The following is a 19,087-nucleotide window of genomic DNA, read 5'->3' on the forward strand; positions in this document are numbered from 1 at the left end:
TGGTGCTAAGTGAGGACCTCACTTGACTTTGCAAGCATTTTCTGTTCCTGCAACTAGAAACTTGCCTCCTTGTGAGGCAGAGCCAGAAACTTGGCTTTGAAGGACAGAAGTGTTCCTGAGTTTCATACAGGGCTTGTGCTCACCTCCCTGACCTCACTGCTGGTTCTGTCGGCTCCAGGCACCTGGAATCCTCCAACAACTGCTGCTGACCTGTAGGCTCCTCTTCATCCTTTGCTCTTCCACCTGCTTCCTCCTTACCACTGGGATTTTTCTCCTTCTACTTTGCAATCTGCTCTTTCAGCAACCATCACCTCCTGTAAGTGACCTCCAAGCTACAGCTCATTTGTCTCCTCCTGCCCACATCCTGCTGCAATCTTGCACAGCATCTGTCCTTCCTCTCAGTTCAAAGGTAACTTTCACCAGAGCCATCACAAGGAGCAGCCCCGTGTCCTCCTTCAGCCATCCAGATGGACATGGGGAGGTGCCTGGAGCCCAGGAAGCAGGTGGGCGGCTAGGATGAAATCTTTTACAGTATGGAGCAGTAGAATGGGTTTGGTTGGAAGAGACCTTAAAGGTCATGGAGTCCAACCCTTACCCCAGCACTGGTAGGGCACCACTGAACCATGGCCTGAGGGAAACCCCTCCAGGGATGGGCACTCCACCACTGGCTGGGCAGCCTGGGCCAGGCCTGGCAATCCTTTTAGGGAACAAATTGTTCTTCATGTCCAACTGAAACCTCCCCTGAGGCACCTGGAGGCTGTTTCCTCTTGTATCTGGCAGAAGTGCCAGGAGCTGGATGAGGAGGCTCCAGAGGTAATGTGATTCCCTACCATGGGTATGGGAAAACACCTCCAGACAAGCCCTGGCAGTGCTGCCCAGCTGCAGTGAGGCTCCCTCCCACTCTGTCACCTTCCCAAAGCATGGAGCAGGTTCTGCTTCACTTCGGGGCTCCTAATGGACCCCAGTAGACCCCCGAGCCAGCCCAGCCAGCCCTAGGCTGGGAGGAGAGCACACACACCAAGTCCACACAGACGCCTCACACTGTACAGATAGGACAATCCCAGGAGGAGAAGCAGCAGCAGCAGCAGCACTTCATACATCCTTTAAATAACTCTGACAATAGTGTTTTGTCTCCTATCTACAGACGCTTCAAACATGGTCCTGATGCTATGAAAATATAGCAAAGATACAAAAATATACACATTTGGACAAAAACCCCCAAACCCCAACCCCATATAAATTACTGACATTAGACACAACAGGAAATGGGTGATGAAGCCAACGTAGCCCACGGGGTGGGGAGGGGGCTTGGGATACTGCTCAGCACCTCCCAACCCAGCTGTAGCTCAGCACACAGCCAGTCCAGGGTAGGGGGTGTTGGAATAATAGCAGTAGGGGGGAAGGGGATGGACACCTTAATAAATACAATCAAGAGAACTGTTTTGGTTGGAGACCTCTAAGATCATGGAGTCCAATCTTCAACCTAAGACCACTCTGGCCATGAAACTACAGAATCATTTGGGCTGGAAAAGGCTTCTAAGATCATCAAGTCTAACCCTCAACCCAACACCACCATGGCTATGAAACCATAGAACTGTCTTGGTTGGAAGAGACCTCCAAGACAAGAGGCATAAACTCAAACACAGGAAGTTCTAACCACGAGGAGGAACTGCTTTACTCTGAGGGTGGCAGAGCACTAGAGCAGGCTGCCCAGAGAGGTGGTGGAATCTCTAGCTCTGGTGCCTGTTAAGGCCTACCTGGCTGTGTTCTTGTGTGACCTTCTCCAGGTGAACCTGGCCTTGGCAGGGAGGTTGCACTGGATGATCTCCAGAGGTCGATTCTGTGGTCACCCAGTCCAACCTTCAGACCAACACCACAACAGCCACTAAAACACAGCCCCCAGTGCCATGGCTGCACAATTCTGGAACACCTTCAGGGATGGGGACTCTACCATCCCCCTGGGGAGCCTGTTCTAGTCCCATACCAAATCTCTGCAGGAGCTTCAGCTGCCCTCCCCAAGGTCTTTGTGCTTCTGGTCAGGAAGGGGTATGCTGGGCTGGGCTGGGGCTGGGCTGTGTGGGCTTCACCAGCAGGAGCTCATTTCAGTTGATGATTTCAGCAAACAAACAAACAAGCAAACACTGCTGGGTTTGTGCTGTCTTCTCCTGGGTGGCAGCTTGCTTATGTCATGGGTAGCTGAGGAAAGCCTTGTTTAAAGTGCTGGGCAGTACAAACCAACAAGTAAACCAAAAATCCAGAGATTTAGCTCAATACATTCCTTGGATTAGAAAAACCAAGCAGGCAGCAGTGCCCCGTGGACCACCACAGGCAGGCAGGGAGCCAGGGTGGAGACCACAGTGAAGCCAGCACCTTGGTAACCCCACACTTGCTCCCAGCCAGCCCAAGGTGGGCACAGAGGACCCTGAGGCTGGGCTGAACTCCTTGCTCAGGGTCCCCCTCTCTGAGCCTAGCCCTGAGGTGGGCGCAGAGGACCCTCAGTCAGGGGGGGTCAGAGGAGCCCTCTTGGGGTTTAAATATTGAGAGTTCTTTAAATATAGAGAAGAATCACCGTTTCTGTAGGGTAAAAGTAGCCAATACTGGAAGTGAGCTGAGCTGGCTGCAGACAGCGCTTAGCTAGAGCTAGGTTTATATAGTTATGCTTAAACCCCACCAATGGGTAAATACCATCCTGAAACCTGCAGCTTTTCCTCCACAGGGGGACTGGTCAACACCACTCCAAAGACTTAGTCTAACCCTTCCAAGATCTTGAGGTTCTCCTCTGCCCGCTCCCACCTGGCACAGCCAGCAGGGAAGGGCGGGGAGCTTGGTAGCAGTGACCCTGTGCCAGCAGCCCCCAGTAAAGTGTCCTTGTGGTGCACAGGGAGCCAGGTACAGGAACCAAAGACAACAAAACACAACATTTGTAATACTGCCTTGACCCCAAGGGGACCTTCTGCTGACCACACCTTGTGCAGCCTTCCCCACCCAACCCCAGGTGCTGGGAAGCCCCAGCAGTGAGGTCAGCACATCTCACGGGCACAAGCTGCTCTGTGGAGGGTGGTGTCCCTCGCGGCAGCAGCCCCACTGCACACCCCCAGCAGGTCCAGCCAGCACGGCAGGAGCTTGCAGAGCAGCAGCTCCTGAGCTCCAGGTCTGCATGGCAGTGGGCACAGCCCACCCTCTGCAAACTCCTTCTCTGCCCTCCGAGGGCATTGCTCCCCCACCACGTCTGGCACCCTGCCCCTTACTTGCCAGTGGGGTGCACCCTGTTCTTGGCCCGCAGGGGCCGTCTCTTCTTCACCGCAGGAACCGCAGCAGGGTAGGGTTTGTGTGGAGGCAGCACCGACGCCGCCACGCTGAGGCCCCTGTGGGCTCGGAGGAGCCGGCTGGGCACAGAGCCCTGGCTGCCCGGCGTGTCCCGCGGGTCCGTGTCGGAGAAGACCTCAGGGGAGGGTCTCTGCTCCACGCTGTAGCTGCCAGCAGTGCCCTGGGGCACGCCGGGGTGGCTGCCGCGGCGGCAGCGGCAGCCCTGCAGCCGGCGCTCGATGCGGCAGACGTCCTCCGACACCCTGGCGACTCGGTCGAACTGCGCCAGGAGCAGCTCGAAGAGGGACAGCAGGCGCTGAATGTCAGCGTCCACTTCTAGGCTGTCGCGGGTGCTCAGCACCAGACTGAGTCCATCCAGCTGGCTGGAGGAGGTGGAGGCCCTGGAGCTGTCGGAGGCGGCGCTGGGCGTGGGGCCCCGGAAGGATTTGGAGTCGCTGGAGTCACGGGAGGGCAGCGGCTCCATGCCCTCGAACCTCACCTTGTGCCGGAACTGGGGGAGCAGAGGGAGCAGAGACACCTCACAGTCACAGATCCACAGACTGCATCGGGTGGGAAGGGACCCTCCAAGGGCATCTTGTCCAACCCCCTGCAGGCAGCAGGGACTCCTCCAGCCAGAGCAGGCTGCCAGGGACACATCGAACCTGATCTTGAATGTCTCCAAGGATGGGGCCTCGACCACCTCCCTGAGCAACCTCTTGCAGTGTTCCAGCAGCCTCATGGTGCAGAACTTCCTCCTGATGTCCAACCTAAATCTGCCCTGCTCCAGTTTCAAACCATTGCCCCTTGTCCTATCCCCACAGACCCTTCTGAACAGTCCCTCTGCAGCCTTCCTGTTGCCCCTTCAGGTGTTGGCAGGCTGCTATTAAGTCTCCCTGGATGCCAGATAGAAACACATGGAACTGTGGGACAGAACTGCCAGCAGATGCCCCTACAGCATCCCATCACTAACCTATCTCCTAGGTCTCCAGGAATGGTCACTGGCCAGAGGAACCTGACTGTGAAGAGCAGCATGAAGTAGCCAGAGGCAAAGGAAGGGTAAGTATGGCAAGAGAGGGAGGGTTGTGGACTAGACACAGAAGAAATGTTTGACACTGAGGGTGCTGAGACCTGGCCTAGGTAGCCCAGAGAGGGTGGGAGATGTCCCCATCCCTGAACCATTGCAGGTCAGGTTGTTTGGGGCTGTGACCAGCCTGCTTTAGCTGCAGATGTCCCTGCTGACTGCAGGGGGCTGGACTGGATGGGGTTTCAAGGTCCCAAAGCAGTCTGGGATTCACTGATGCGGACATTAGAACCACAGAACTGTTAGGTTGGCTGAGACCTTTGGGATCAGCAAGTCCAAGCACTCACCCAGAGCTCACAAAGCCACCCCCACTAAACCAGCTCCAGGCTGACTCTCTGCAAGCCTGCTCCTGGGCTCTTCCCCATGGCATCTCCCAGGCCTTGCTCACCTCCTTGGCCTTGCTGAAGCCCATCCACATCTTGAGCCTGCGCAGGAAGAGCTCAACCATCTCATAGTCCTGGGGCTCGAAGGCAGGACGGTAGAGCTCGAAGTGCATCTCCCGGTAGCTGTGGATCAGCACCACAGCGAAGAGCCTCAGCACCATCCACACCTCCAGGATGACGTAGCTGGAGCAGAACAGGCAGTAGAGCCCCGTGGGCTGAGGCAGGCCGGGCTGGAGGCTCACACTGCCCCGCAGCATGGCGAGCAGCAGCAGAAGGCTGCTGCCAACACTGCAGAAGGACTCCGAGGAGGAGGAGAAGAGCTGCAGAGTAGACATCAGGGATGGAATGGGAATGGATCAGCAGGAAAACATTCATAGCATCACATTTTGGTCTGGGTTGGAAAGGACCTTAAAGCTCATCCAGTTCCAAACCCCTGTCACAGGCAGGGACACCTCCCACCAGCCCAGGTTGCTCAAGGCCTCATCCAGCCTGGCCTTGAACACCTCTAAGGAGGGGACACCCACAGCCTCCCTGGGCAACCTGTACCAGTGTCTCACCACCCTCACTGTAAAGAATTTCTTCCCAATCTCCAGTCTCCACCTCCCCTCTTCCAGCTCATCCCATCACTACAAGCACTGACCCCCAGTACTCTTCACCCCAACTTGCAAAGCATGAGCCCTGAGGAGTGGCCATGAATCAGCTGGGACAGGGACAGGGACAGGCCAAAGACACAAACTCTGGCCAAAGCTACCTGGCTTGTAGCAGACACGAGCATCCCTGAAGACCCACAGGTGTGGTGTGGTGAGGAGCAAGGCACAACAGGAGCCTGGGCAGCCCTGGCTGCAACCAGCTGCTCTCCAGGGTGACATGGGGACAGCAGGTCCTTACCAGGAAGCCAAGCTGAGCGTAGGCCAGGAGGAGGAGGGTGAACACCAGGCCTGCAGCCAGCAGCTCCTTCATGGCCTTCTGAAAGGTCTTCCCAAAGACAGACCACTGCCGGACAAAGCGCAGCTGCTGGGCAGCCTGAGAGCAGGAGAGAGGAGGCTGTGAGGTGCTCTGAGGTCCTGCCAGCCCAGCCCTCTCCTGGCATGAGGAATGGACCTTATGGGGTGCTCTGCTCTTGGCCTGCAGCTAGATACACAATGCTCTCACTTGGTGGTCCTGAAGGGCTCCTCCAACCAAACTGCTTCTGTGGTTCCATGATTCACACTGAGCCAGAGTCCCTGGGATCAGCACACAGGGCTGTGGCTGTCCCTTGGCGCTGTCCCTCAGCTGCTTCCCTGCTGCCTAACAGCCTCCACATGTGGGACCAGTTCTGCTCCCTGCCAGCTCAGAGGACCTCCAAGAAGCATCAGGGTGCAGGGGAGCTCTGGCACTTGCAGCCCCAGCATGCCATATGAATCTATGCTCTCTGTTGAGGATGTCCAGCGCTTGGGCCCCCTGGACTCCTTTAAGCAGCTGTGGCCAACATCTGCACAGAGCAGGGCTCCTCCTGCCTCCTCCATCTCTCCCCTCCTTTAATATGGTTCCTTTAATGGGCTCGAGGGTCTTTCAAACATCCCTACACATCTGAGAAGCTCACACTGGCAAAGCAGAGGACACATCCTATCCACAAAAGGCTCCTTATAGACAAAATCAGCCCAGCCAGCTCATGAGGCTGAAGTCCTCAAGGGAACCGAGGGCTGAGAGGGTTTAGATACCTGAAGTATCTCCAGCAGAGATGGATGTGGCATCTGCTCTGCCTTGCAGCAGCCCTCTTGTGTGCCTGGCAGGGCAGGAAGAACCCTTGCGCTTCTTTTTACATCAAGGTCCTTTGCTGCCCCTGCCATGGGACTGGACACAGATGACAAACTGGCATAGGAGGACTAAAGCAACATCCCTGTCCATGTGCTGCTCCCACCTAACCCTCTTCATACCTGCACAGTCAAGAGGAAGAGGAGGGAGGCAGCCAAAGTGCTGAAGATGGTGTTGAGGAAGGCCACCTGGTAGAAGTTGGTGAAACCTTTGCGGTTGCTGAGGTACTTGAGCCACTGCTGGTCAGCAAGGGTAGCCTGGCTGAGGTGCACCAGTACCATGCAGGTGGTGAGCAGGATGAAGAGCCACTGGCCATAGTTGCCCCACTGGGTGAAGTAGGCTCTGCCTTCCTTCTTGATGGACAGTGACTCAGACATCACGAAATAGACCACAAACATCATGAGGAAGACCTGGGGGAGGAATGGAGAAGTTACCAGGGAAGGAGAGGGCAACTGCTTGGTTGCTGTGCAGCACCAGTAAAAGCTCCAAGTCCCAGGCTGACTTCTGGCAGCCTACACCTGGGGCACCCCTTGAGCCCTTCCAGGCCTTCATGGCTCCCTCAAGCTCCCTGAACTATGTTCAGTGCACCAGTGGCATGGGGGAAGCAGTCAGGGCCAGAAGGCTCTCTGCTCACACTGACCCCTGGCCCAGGCAGAGTCTCTGGGGTCATGGCTCAGCTGGCCAACATCTCCTCGAAGGGCAGAGCAACAAAAGCCTCAAGTTTCCACAGTGACAAGCAGGAGATCAAGGAAGTAAAAAAGCTGAGCAAAAACCAACAAATGCTGCCAGGCACAAGGGACTTCCTGCCCCTCCATGGTGCCAGGGATGGCTTCTCTGTGCTGTCCAGGCCTGGAAGGAGAGTGGTTCCAGGCATGGGGACAAGTAGCCTCATGAAGAGGTCCACAGTGACCAACACTGCCCTTCTGGGAGCCCAGGGTCCCCTGTGCAGTGACCAAGAGGGAAGGGGAACAGAGGGCAGGCAGCACTGACCATCATGAGGAGCTGTAGGGTGACTCCCTTGCTGAGCCGCAGCAGTGGGAAGGGGTTGATGGTGACAGCAGCCATGGCCTGGCCAGCCCCCAGGAACTCCAGCTGCAGGGTGATGGCCACATGCAGGTCCACACTGGGGTTGTACTGCATCAGCTCCACAAAGACCACCTGACTCCTGAGGAGGGGAGAAGAGCAGCTCAGGGCACTGGGACAACACTAAGAGCAATCAAGCTGGTGAAGGGCCTTGAATGAAAGTCTGTGAGGAGCCCTGAGGGAGCTGGGGGTGTTTAGTGTGGAGAAGAGGAGGCTGGGGAGAGACCTCATTGCTCTCTGCAGCTCCCTGAGAGGAGGTTGGAGCCAGGTAGGGGTTGGGCTCTCCTCACATGCAACAAGTGACAGGACAACAGGAAATGGACTGGAGCTGTGCCAGGGGAGGTTTAGGTTGGACATGAGGAACAATTTCTTCCCAGAAAGGGCTCTCGGGCACTGGCCCAGGCTGCCCAGGGAGGTGGTGCAGTCCCCATCCATGAAAGGGTTTCAAAGCTGTGTGGATGTGGTGCTGAGGGAGGTTGTTCAGTGGCAGTGGCTCAGCAGCAGGGGTGGGCTGTGAGCTCTGGGCAAGCTGTTGGACTTGGTGAGCTCGAAGGTCTCTTCCACCCTCAACAGTTCTATGGTTCTAACCCCAACTCTGCTGTCACTGTTTGGTAGGATCACAGATCGTTTCCCCCAGGGACACCCCAGCAGTACCCCTGGCAGACTTAGGTGACAGCAGAACACTTCCTTTCCCCTGCCACACTCACATATTGTCAATCCAAGCGTGATGCTGAAGGAACTCCAGCTGAGCCCTGCTCTCCTCCAGGGAGGGGCCCAGCTCCTGCACGTAGCCACTGCTGTCATAGAAGGAGCTGTAACCCCAGTACCAGACCCTGCAGAGAAGGGGAGCCAGGGGGGAGAACTGAAGGACATTGGCTCCTGTGTGACAGGAGCAAGAGTGCAGAGGAGACCCTGCCCCCAGCGCTGCACATCCAGGGGTGACAACTGTCTCATTATTCATTTCACAGGACATATTGCATCCATCTCAATGCACTGATCCATCTCAGTGTTCCAAACAGCCCCAAGCCCCTCTGGTCCTTCAGACCTCAATAAAGATGTTTCCAGGAACAAACCAGAGCAGAAATTAACAGTGATTTAATGCCCAGTTTTAAATTGGTCAAGGCAAATCTCCACAACCCAGTTCTTTGCCAGAAAGCCAGTGCTGCTGTGGGCCCCATGGTGGCTGGGTGACCTTCTCCTGCAGCTTGGCTCTGCTCTTGGAGATGCCCCTGGGCTCCAGAACAGCAGGATGCTGCCCTTCAGATAGCCCAAGGTGGTATTGTCCATCTCCAGGGGAGCTGGATGAGCAGCAGCTACCTTGCCTCCCACCACTCCTATCACCACTCTGCACATGGCCAGGGAAGGCCTTTGGCACTTCTGTGTTTATTTGCACCTTGCCAGGCTCAGGGGCTGCAGTTGGCCTCACTGGGACCAGGCTGGGAAGCATGGTGGGCACCAGAGCAACTGGAAAGATGCCGTATCTTTGGTGAATGGAGCAGGGGGGTAGGTGCAGGCCGGGCAGCTCCTTACCCTGTCAGGTCAGGTGGTGAGTGGGACCATGCAGCTGTCAAGTTCACAGCTGCCCTTTCCCAGCCAGCTCCGTAGTCGTCAGTGGAGAAGATGTGAGGGTTGGTGCAGCTCCTCCTGCCAGCCCTGTCCAGGCTGTGCAGGATGTCCTGGGCACTGTGCTGGCACTCAGCTGGAATGAAACCAACACTGTCACCCCATGGGGAGCTGTCACAGCTGGTATCTCCCTTCTTCACAGGCTCCCTCCATCTCTATGTCCTCAGGGACAAGTCCACAATCAACCTCTCTTCGAATCTCTGTGAGCCTCAGAAGGGCAACATAACTGGGAAAGTCTGGAGAACAGGGCTGGGGAGGAGCAGCTGAGAGACCTGGAGGTGTTTAGTGTGGAGAAGAGGAGACTGACAGAGACCTCATTGCTCCCTACAGCTCCCTGAGAGGAGGCTGGAGACAGGTGGGGTGACTCTCTTATCCCAAGGATCAGGACAAGAGGAAATGGCCTCAAGTTGCCCCAGAGGAGGTTTAGGTTGGACACGAGGAACAATTTCTTTCCCTTGAGGGCTGTGAAGGCCTGGCCCAGGTTGCCCAGGGCAGTGGTGGAGTCCCCATCCCTGCAGGGATTTCAAAGCCCTGGAGATGTGGTGCTGAGGGCCATGGTTGAGTGGTGCCCTGGCAGTGCTGGGTCAAGGGTTGGACTCCATGACCTTAAAGGTCTCTCCCAACCAAACCCATCCTGTGATGCTCTGATTGGCTCTAGGCTCTACAGGAGCAGAACCAATACAGGTCACAAAAGACAACCTGCCTCTGTCACCTCTGCCTTGCTTCCCTCAGCCCGATCTGCACCCAGCCTTGGCCATTTCATCCCACCAAGAATGTCACCACCCAGCTGGTGACAGCAGAGCCCTGTGCCCTCCTTGCCCAGGTACCTTCCTGCAGGCGGAGCTGGCGCAGCCGGGCGGTGCCCAGCGTGGTGCTGGAGCTCTCCTGGGTGGAGCGGTTGTTGTAGAGGTATGGGAGGAACACCTGAGACATCCAGAGCCAGAACTGATCCGATCTGCAACGGGGCAAAGGGTTGAGAGACACAGCTCGGGGGCAGCTCTGCAGCTCTCACCCACCACCATCTGGAGCAGAGGACTCAGGTTGGGAGAGCTACCCAGGGCTGCCCTCCGACCAGCTGCCAGAAGCAGCATTTCCAGCTGGGCTGGGGTCAGGAAAACTTTTATCTGACTTGCCTAACCTAAATGAGATCCAGCTGGCACCCGAAGGAGGGGCAGACCAGGGGGTCTGTGGCAGTGCGGTGGAAAAGAGACATTTAGGACCTGATTCTACTCTGCTCCCTTCCTTCACACCACCTTCACCCCAGAACTCCACTGAGTTCGCCAGAACCATTCCAGATGCAAATGATGGTGAGTAAAAGCTTCTGTGGCTTTGGGTGGCTGGGACAAGCCAGGACTGTTTGCACAGAAGAATGGAGGGGGTCTGTAGTGACATGGGCCCAGTGACACCATCCGTCCCTGGCCAGTAGCCCAGTGCCAGTCCAGGCTACTGAAGTTCACAGGGGTGAGGACAGTCAGCTGGGAAAACTTCATCTACTTAAAGCAGCTCTGCAGAAGAGGGACAGGACTCTGTGCTCGTACCTGAGATGTGGTTTTGGTTCTCCTGACCCAGCGCTAAGTTTTGGAGGCAGAACAAACTTGCTCCCTTTAGAGTGGATACAGAAAGACAAACCTCTGTACCTCATCCAGTCCTTCCCCACTGGGGAAAACATTAAAACTCTTTAATTAATGCTCTCAAGCCCCACGGGTCTCTCTGCTCTTCAGGGTAACAAAAGGAACCTGCTCACTGCCACGTCATGTGTGGGTGCCCAGCTCAAGGCACCAGCACTCACCACAGAGCCAAGAACCTCTCATGGAGGACATGGAACTGCTGGTGAGGGGCCACAGGAGGCCATGAACATGATCAGAGGCTGGAGAACCCTCCCATTGGGGACAGGCTGAGAGAGCTGGAGCTGTTCAGTCTGGAGACAAGAAGGCTCCAGGGAGACCTTAGAGCAGCCTACCAGTAGCTGAAGGGACTCCAGGAGAGCTGGGGAGGGACTTTGGACAAAGGATGGAAGTGGCTTGGAGCTGGGAGAGGGGAGATCAAGACTGGAGATTAGGAAGAAATTCTGTACAGTGAGGGTGGGGAGGCACTGGAACAGGCTGCCCAGGGATTCTGTGGATATCCCCTCCCTGGAGGTGTTCAAGGCCAGGCAGGATGAGGCCTTGAGCAGCCTGGGCTGGTGGGAGGTGTCCCTGCCCATGGCAGGGGGTTGGAACCAGATGATCTTTAAGGTCCCTTTCAACCCAAAGCACTGCTCTATGGGAGCAACTGTGGAGCACCAGCTCCTCCTTCAGGCCTGCATAAAGCATCAGCTTGTTCCTGCTCCTGCCCAGCCCCAGGTACCTCTTGATGCGCAGGAACTCACTGCTGCCCAGCTGCTGCTTGATGGAGCTCTGCAGGAGAAAGGCCCTGCTGTGGCGGGAGGCATCTCCATAATTGGTGAGCAGGATCACCAGCAAGAACATCATGTAGATGAGGAAATGCTGGCAAGCAGAGAGAGAAAGGGATTGCACCCAGCACAGGGAGCTTGATCCTCCCTTCCACCCTCAGTTTCCACCAGTCCTGGGGGTTTCCAGCCCTTACCCAGTTAGAGCAGCTGGGTGTCCCCAGCTTCAGTGTGAAGGATGAGACCTGAAGGAGCTACAAAGCCACTGGAACTTTTGCTTCTAGACAGAAAGTCTCCAGACCTCAGCTAATGACTTTTCATGTGCAAGCTGATGCCTGCTCCACACTGCAAACTTCAGCCTACCCCCAAACCCTCCAGTTACAGAGTTAAACACACTGGCCACCCCAAACCACCCCTCTATGGTTCTACTTTCCAGCCACCTCATATCTCAGAGCTTCACAGACAAGAAGAATGTCACCACCAGCCTCTTATAGATGGGGAAACTGAGGCAAAGACTGGAGCTATGCACCTACTAGCTCAGGGGGTCATAGCTGCACTGGGAGGACACACAAAGGCAGATCTCAGCTCCTGGAGCCACACTCTGCCCTCAGCACCACGGGCAGGAGGTGGCTCACCTTCAGCATTCTGTGCAGCAGTTTGACCTTCCTGGCCTCCTCCTTGGCCTGGAAAAGGGCAAAGCCCTGTGGGGGTCGGACTTTGCTGATCTTCTCAGAGACATGCTCCACACAGGGGTGCTCCACCAGAGTGTCATCCTCCTCAGGGTGCAGGCGCTTGGCAACCAGTGAGAAGTAGAGGGCTTCCAGCAGGACCTGGGGACACAAGCAGAGTGGTGAGGCTGCAAAGCAGCTCCTGTGGGCCTGGAGCACCAACAGCCACCAGGGCACAGCTCCTGAGCACTCAGAGAGCAGCTGGATGTCCTCCAAAGCGAACTGCCCCCAGCCCTGCCAATGCCACTGCTGCTGGTATGCAGGATCCTGCAGGGATACAAATGGTGTTCAGCCCTTACAGTATCCAGGATGGCTGGGTTGGTATCTGGACAGGAGGTTAGTTACAGTTAATCCCAGAATTCCAGACTAGTAGGGGCTGGAAGGGGCCTCGGGGGATCACCCACTCCAACACCTGCTCAAGCAGGGCACCCACAGCAGCTTGCCCAAGGGCACAATGGCCACGGGGGGTTGGAAGCTCTCCAGACCAGGAGACTCCACAACCTCTCTGGGCAGCCTGCTCCCTCACATCAAAGAAGTTTCTCCTCCTGTTCAGATGGAACCTCCTGGGCTCCAGTTTGTGCCCCTTGCCCCTTGTCATTTCCCTGGGCACTACTGAGCAGAGTCTGGCTCCAGCCTCTTCCCCTCAGCCTTTATCTCTTGCTGAGCATTGCTCAGCTCCCCTCTGGGGCTGCTCTTCTGCAGGCTCACAGAGCTGCTCCAGACCCCTCAGCATCTTTGTAGCCTCCACTGAACTCTCCCAGTATTGACCTGGTGATCCCAGAACTGGCCCCAGCACTCCAGCTGTGGGCTCACATGCAGATACATGCTGGTGTCCTCTTGTTTTCCTTACCTTCAGGGGCTCCCAGACCAAGAAGGATGCCAGAAAGCTGAATATCCCTGAGATGAGCCACATGAGGGCAACGCTGGAGGAAAAGCCAACCCCAATCCAGACAGAGACCCCCGCGGAGGTGGCAAAGAGGAGGAGACTGATGGCATGAGCCAGCTGGGAGCACCAGGGTGGCAGCAAGCGCTTCCTGAACGTTTGGTCTGCAACTGGGAGGAGCAAGGAAAGCAAGGCTGAGTGTTATTGCAGAAAGGTCCCAGTGGCACAGGAAGGGCTGGGCACACCACTGTCCCAGCACGAAGCTCTCCACCAGTCCTGGGTGAGTTTGGAGAGACTATCCCGAACATCCAGACCAGGCTGCCCAGGGAGGTGGGAGGTCCCAGCCATGGAACCATCCCAGGTCAGGTTCTCTGGGGCTCTGAGCAACCTGCTCTGGTTGGGGATGTCCCTGCTGGCTGCAGGGGGTTGGACTGGATGAGCAAAGTGCAGCCCTCATACCTGTCCATGTTGACTTGGCTGATCTGCTGATTTCCCTGGGAGGAGGTGCCATGCTCTGGCCTTTGTCATTCAACTTCTGCATCATGACAGCCTCTACTTTCTCCCCAAACATGCTGGACCTGCCAAGGCAAAGGGGTGACAGATTTGTAGAATGGTTTGGGTTGGAAGAGACTTTCAAGACCATGGCGTCCAACCCTTACCCCAGCACTGCCTGGGCACCACCAAACCCTGGCCCTCAGCACCGCAGCTCCATGGCTCTGAAACCCCACCAGGAATGGGGACTGCACCACTACCCTGGGCAGCCTCAGCCAGGCCTGACAACCCTCAAGGGGAAGAAATTGTTCCTCATGTACAACCTAAACCTCCCCTGATGCAAACTTGAGGCCATTTCCTCTTGTCCCATTGCTTGTTCCTTAGGAGCCCAACCCCCATCTGGCTCCAACCTCCTCTCAAGGAGCTGTAAAGAGCAATGAGGTCTCCCCTCAGCCTCCTTTTCTCCAGGCTGAACACCACCAGCTCCCTCAGCTGCTCCTCACCAGACCTGTGCTTTGATTCTGGCTTTGGGGCTGCAGGATTCATGGCCAGCAAGAACACAGTGACCATGACAAGACTGCCGCAGGCATCTGCAATGTCTCAAACCCAGCTCAGCTCAGCCACTGTGGAGCTGAGTTGGAGGCCAAGGGCCAGGAGGCTCAGAGAGGAATTCAGCTCCCCAGGTACTTACAGGCCTGAGATCAGATCTGTTTCAGCCCTCATGTATGGCCCAAGGTCCTGGGGGTGGGAGATGCCACTAGCTCCATCTGCCAGGATCTGCCGGATCAGGTCCTCATCTGCAGAAAGAGCAGACAGCATTGGCAGGAGCACAGCACCCAGCACCACCACCACACTGGGGGACAATTCTGTACCGCTCAGGATGAGCCACATTCGTGGAACTGAGGGGGAGGAGGGCCAGGGTGAGGTCCTTCTCCACGGGACAGTCCTCCCCTGCTCCCTGTTCCCCTAGCTCCTGTCTATCTCCAGCTTGGCTGCAGAGCCTGGCATGAAGCTGGTGGTGTAGGAGGCCAAGTTCTCTGCCTCCAGTCATTTACTGTGGCTTTGCAACCAGTGAAGAAGTTCTGGTTGTCTCAGATCCCACAGGAACACATGATCTTGGCTCCTGGTCTGCCAGCAGCATGGTGGCCACTCACTGCAGACCAACCCACGCCAGAATTTCTGCCTTCCCAGACTGAAATCCCAACTAAGAAAATACAACCAAAGAATCAGAGCTGGTGGGAGTTGGAAGAGAGCTCCAAAGATCATCAAGTGCAATCCCCTTGCCAAAGCAGGGTCACCTAGGGCAGGTGACACAGGAACACAGCCAGGTGGGTCTTAAAAGTCTCTAGAGAGGCAGACTTCACCCTTCACCCTAAAGCCAGTGGTGCTGGAACAGGCTCTGGCAGGGGTCAGACTGCTCCTCCTGCCCTTCTCTGGCCATCCAAAGCCTGGCCTGGAGCAAGGCTGCTCTCAGACCCACCTGAGGCAGAGAAATAGCGAGGCTGGCCCTGGTGGACAGCCAGTGAGAAGCTGTCCTCCTCGGCGGGCAGCGGAGCCTCCAGGCCAAGGTGGCGGCTGGCACGGCCTCTCTTCAGCTTCTGGATGGTGTTGCCCATGATGGAGGGGTCGCTGAGGAGGTCTGGCCAGCTCAGCAGGGCCTCACTGGAGGGCCAGCGCACCAGGCTGTGGAGAAACAGAGGAACGAGTGCAAGCATCAGGGGTGGGGAGTGGGAAGCTTGAGAGAACAGTGTGAAGGAGCTTCAGGAGGAGCACCAAAGCAGAACATGGCACTAGACCTCTGCTTGCTCCATCTCCAGAAACCCACTTACCTCTTGGAGTCCTCCAGGAACAGATCTGTTTTGGTTTGCTCAGAGAAGGCCTGTGGAGGGAGTAGAGAAACGTCAGGCACCTGACACTGGTTTGTGCCTAGCTAAACCAGCACTTTGTAAACATCAGCAGACACTTGAGACAGGGAGCCTGAGCTGCTGCTAGCCCTGGCTCTACACCTCCAGGAGGTAATGTTCAGGCATGCAGGGAAGATCCACAGAACCCCAGAATTTCACATTGGTTTGGGTGGGAAGGGATCTCCAAAGCTCATCCAGTCCAACCCCCTGCAGCGAGCAGGGACATCCCCAACCAGAGCAGGTTGCTCAGAGCCCCAAACAACCTGACCTGGGACAGTGCCAGGGATGGGGCTTCTACCATCTCTCTGGGCAACTTGGGCCAGGCTCTCACCACCCTCAGTGTAACAAATCTCTCCCTTCTCTGCAGTCTAAATCTCCCTCTTTCAGTTCAAGCCATCCTCCCTTGTCCTGTCACAGCAGGCACTGCTCAAATGTCTGTCCTCAGCTTTCTGATCAGTCCTTGAAGCACTGAAAGGCCATCAGAAGATCTCCCTGGAGCCTTCTCTTCTCCTGACTGAACACCCCAACTCTCTCAGCCTGGCCTTACAGCAGAGCACTTCCAGCCTTCCCAGCATTGCTGTAGCCTCCTCTGGCCCTGCTCCAACAGGTCACTGTCTGAGATGAAGACTCCACAGCTGCCCCAGCACTGCAGGGGGGGTCTCAGCATAGCAGAGAGGCAGCATCACCTCCACCAACCCCAGGCAGAGCAGGAGGTGCAGTCAGCTTGTGCTTGGTACCCGGGGCTGGCAGGGACGAAGGGCTGTGGCTCTCCCTCTTCACCAGAGGCACCAGCTCCTGAACTGGCAGCCGAGGATGGACACTGTCCATGCAAGGGAGCACACAGAGCCCTGCAGCCCATCCAGCCCCAGGGTGGGAAGCAGCTTACCTCTGCCCGCAGCCCAGGGAAGGTGGGGAAGGAGCTGTCGAGGATGGAGGAGTCCAGGTAGTTGTCAATCTCCAAGGACTGCTGGTCTGAGTGGGTGAGGGGAGGGGTGATGGAGATCTGCAGGAGACAGGAAGGTTAGAGCAGGAAAGCAAGGGTTGGAGGTGGTCTCAGAGTCCTGCTGCTCAGTGGAACCCATCAGCTCCCTGCTCTGCTGCGGTGCTCCACACTTGTGCAGGGAGGGCTGAGGGCAGGCACTGCCTGCCAGGCACCTTGAGCACTGCTACCCACACATACCACAGCCCAGTGCCACCTAGGTGACGCCATGTCAAGAAGCCACATAGCTCCCAATCTCCTGGCAAAGCAAGAGGTGCTTCCAGGAGCAAGAACGCACATTTGCTTCTCATCAGTCCCTGAGCTGCAAGACTTAATGAGGCTGCTAACTGGATCTAAGCAGGTGTTAAATCCCCACACAATCCCCTTCACAGCTCCTAATCAGCTCCTGCTCAGGCACCTGAGTCTGTACCCAGCATGGGTATTTCACTAGCAATGATCCATGGAGCATCTCTCACAGAATCTCAGAGTGGTAGGAGTTGGAAGGGACCTCTGGAGATCACTGAGCCCAACCCCCATGCCAAGGCAGGATGACCTAGAAGTCATACAGGAACACATCCAGGTGGGTTTTGAATGTCTCCAGAGATGGAGACTCCACCACCCATCTGACACTTGTAAAACTTGCCCATTTGGGTTTGTGTGGGCATGGTCAGAAGCCAGGCAGTGACCTCCAAGATCAGGGGCTGCTCCTAGCTCAGCAGGGAAGCTGAGACTTGCTGAGGGCAAGGGTCTGGCCCTAGTGCAGGGCAGTGGCACAACTATGAAACTACAGAGAGCAACTGGAGGAATGATGTATCACAAAGAGCAGGATCTGGCCTCAGGTGAGCAAACCTGGTGGCACCACACCCACCTGAGCAGCCTGCAACTACCTCCTCATTACCTTGCCACGAGCCATCCGGAAGAGAAATAAGATGACCAGGTAGAGAGGGTAAACCACCACACTGGACACCAGACCAACAGCCACTGTGTCCACATTAACTGGGATCAGGTTGGAAACGGCCACATTGCTGCAGAGAAAGACCAGAGGCCAGCATCAGCAGAGGCACTCAGGGCTGCCAGCTAAGCAAGGAGACTAAACTGCACTGCTGGTCCTCCAGATGTGCAAGAGAAGGAAATAGGCGTGGGTGGTGTCAGCCAGGGACGGGGGAAAGTTGGTCTGTCCTTGGTCAGTCATGTCCTGGTCCCATGTTCTTTGGAATGGGAAGAGCAAGACTCAAGGCCAGCCGCTGGCAGCAGCTCTGAGGCTTTGTCCTGCTGTGAGGGGCAGTGCAGGCAGGACCTGGGGAGGGGCTGAGCGAGCAGCAAGGGGCAGGGCGTACCTGAGGCGAGTGTTGCCCACCACACCGTACCAGATGGCATTGGCACAGAGGAAGAGGAAGATGAGGAGGCAGCAGCAGGTGGCTCTCTGCAGGCGAGTGAAGCGGCTGCGGGGTGGCCGGTCCCACAGCGACAGCCAGAGGTGCTTCTCGCTGAACCCTCGCTGCAGCTCTGCACGCAGCAGCCGCCAGCAGCTCCGCAGCTCGGCCTCACCTGGGCACAGACAGAGAGAGACTCTCAGGGACACCTGGTGGGGCCTGCCATGGGCCCTCCTTACACACTGCTGTTACAGACTCCCAGACTGCTTTGGGTGGGAAAGGACCTTGAAAGCTCATCCAGTCCAACCCCCCTGCAGCCAGCAGGGACATCCCCAACCAGAGCAAGTTGCTTGGAGCCCGAAACAACCTGACCTGGGATGGTGCCAGGGATGGAGCAGCTCCCACCTCTCTGGGCAACCTGGGCCAGGGTCTCCCCATCCTCAGTGTCAAACATTTCTCCCTCTTCTCCAGTCTGAATCTCCTTCTTGGCTCAGGGCCATGGTGCTCATGGTCACATTGCTCAGGACCATGCTGCTCCCCCATAACATCCAACAGGCTGGGTGAGCACTCACTGGCAGCATAAACCTCCTTCTCCACCAGGCCATCGCTGTCCTCACTCTCCACTGACAGCCAAGCGTCCACCAGGAAGAAGTAACTCTTGCTGCTCTGCAGGTCCCGCACTATGACGTGCTGCAGGTACCAGGAGGGGCTGAGGCCTGCAAGTGCAGAGGTGAAGAAATGTATGTCATGGAGACATTGCCTGTGTGGAGCTGCAGAGCTGAGAGAACTACACAAGCCCCTCAGTGGGACAGCAGAAGTCATCCTGTGATGTTATCTTCTCCTGGGGATTGCAGAGTCCCCAGGAGAAATGCTTGGCACAGCCAGGTCACCTCCATGGCCATATGGACATTTAGAATGTGCCAGCAGGTTGCCTCCTGTGTGTATGGAAGTGCAGCCCAGACGCCTCATGGTGGGGACTTCACCCTCACAGATTCATACAACAGTTTGGGTTGGAAAGGACCTTAAAGCTCATCCAGTTCCAAACCTCCCACCAGCCCAGGTTGCTCAA

At 56.5% G+C, this 19,087-nt stretch overlaps 1 protein-coding gene across 1 annotated transcript in view; it reads right to left on the bottom strand.

Annotated features, from left to right (window-relative positions):
• Positions 1–3,172: 3,172 nt before the first annotated feature.
• PKD1 (polycystin 1, transient receptor potential channel interacting) overlaps positions 3,173–19,087 on the bottom strand; it is an 88,605-nt gene continuing 72,690 nt past the window's right edge. The window contains exons 28-46 of the mRNA XM_054391336.1: positions 18,591–18,734; positions 17,983–18,193; positions 17,544–17,670; positions 16,553–16,669; positions 15,592–15,641; positions 15,243–15,445; positions 14,454–14,559; positions 13,730–13,848; positions 13,238–13,440; positions 12,295–12,489; positions 11,617–11,756; positions 10,098–10,225; positions 9,178–9,346; positions 8,355–8,480; positions 7,555–7,729; positions 6,687–6,974; positions 5,659–5,793; positions 4,776–5,090; positions 3,173–3,817 (exon numbers count right to left, since the gene is read on the bottom strand). Of these exons, the coding sequence (XP_054247311.1) occupies positions 3,245–3,817; positions 4,776–5,090; positions 5,659–5,793; positions 6,687–6,974; positions 7,555–7,729; positions 8,355–8,480; positions 9,178–9,346; positions 10,098–10,225; positions 11,617–11,756; positions 12,295–12,489; positions 13,238–13,440; positions 13,730–13,848; positions 14,454–14,559; positions 15,243–15,445; positions 15,592–15,641; positions 16,553–16,669; positions 17,544–17,670; positions 17,983–18,193; positions 18,591–18,734 (3,524 nt within the window). The 3' untranslated portion in view covers positions 3,173–3,244. The remainder of the gene's footprint in view (positions 3,818–4,775; positions 5,091–5,658; positions 5,794–6,686; positions 6,975–7,554; positions 7,730–8,354; positions 8,481–9,177; positions 9,347–10,097; positions 10,226–11,616; positions 11,757–12,294; positions 12,490–13,237; positions 13,441–13,729; positions 13,849–14,453; positions 14,560–15,242; positions 15,446–15,591; positions 15,642–16,552; positions 16,670–17,543; positions 17,671–17,982; positions 18,194–18,590; positions 18,735–19,087) is intronic.

This window comes from Indicator indicator, chromosome 22, assembly GCF_027791375.1.
Source record: "Indicator indicator isolate 239-I01 chromosome 22, UM_Iind_1.1, whole genome shotgun sequence".
Lineage (NCBI taxonomy): Eukaryota > Metazoa > Chordata > Aves > Piciformes > Indicatoridae > Indicator > Indicator indicator.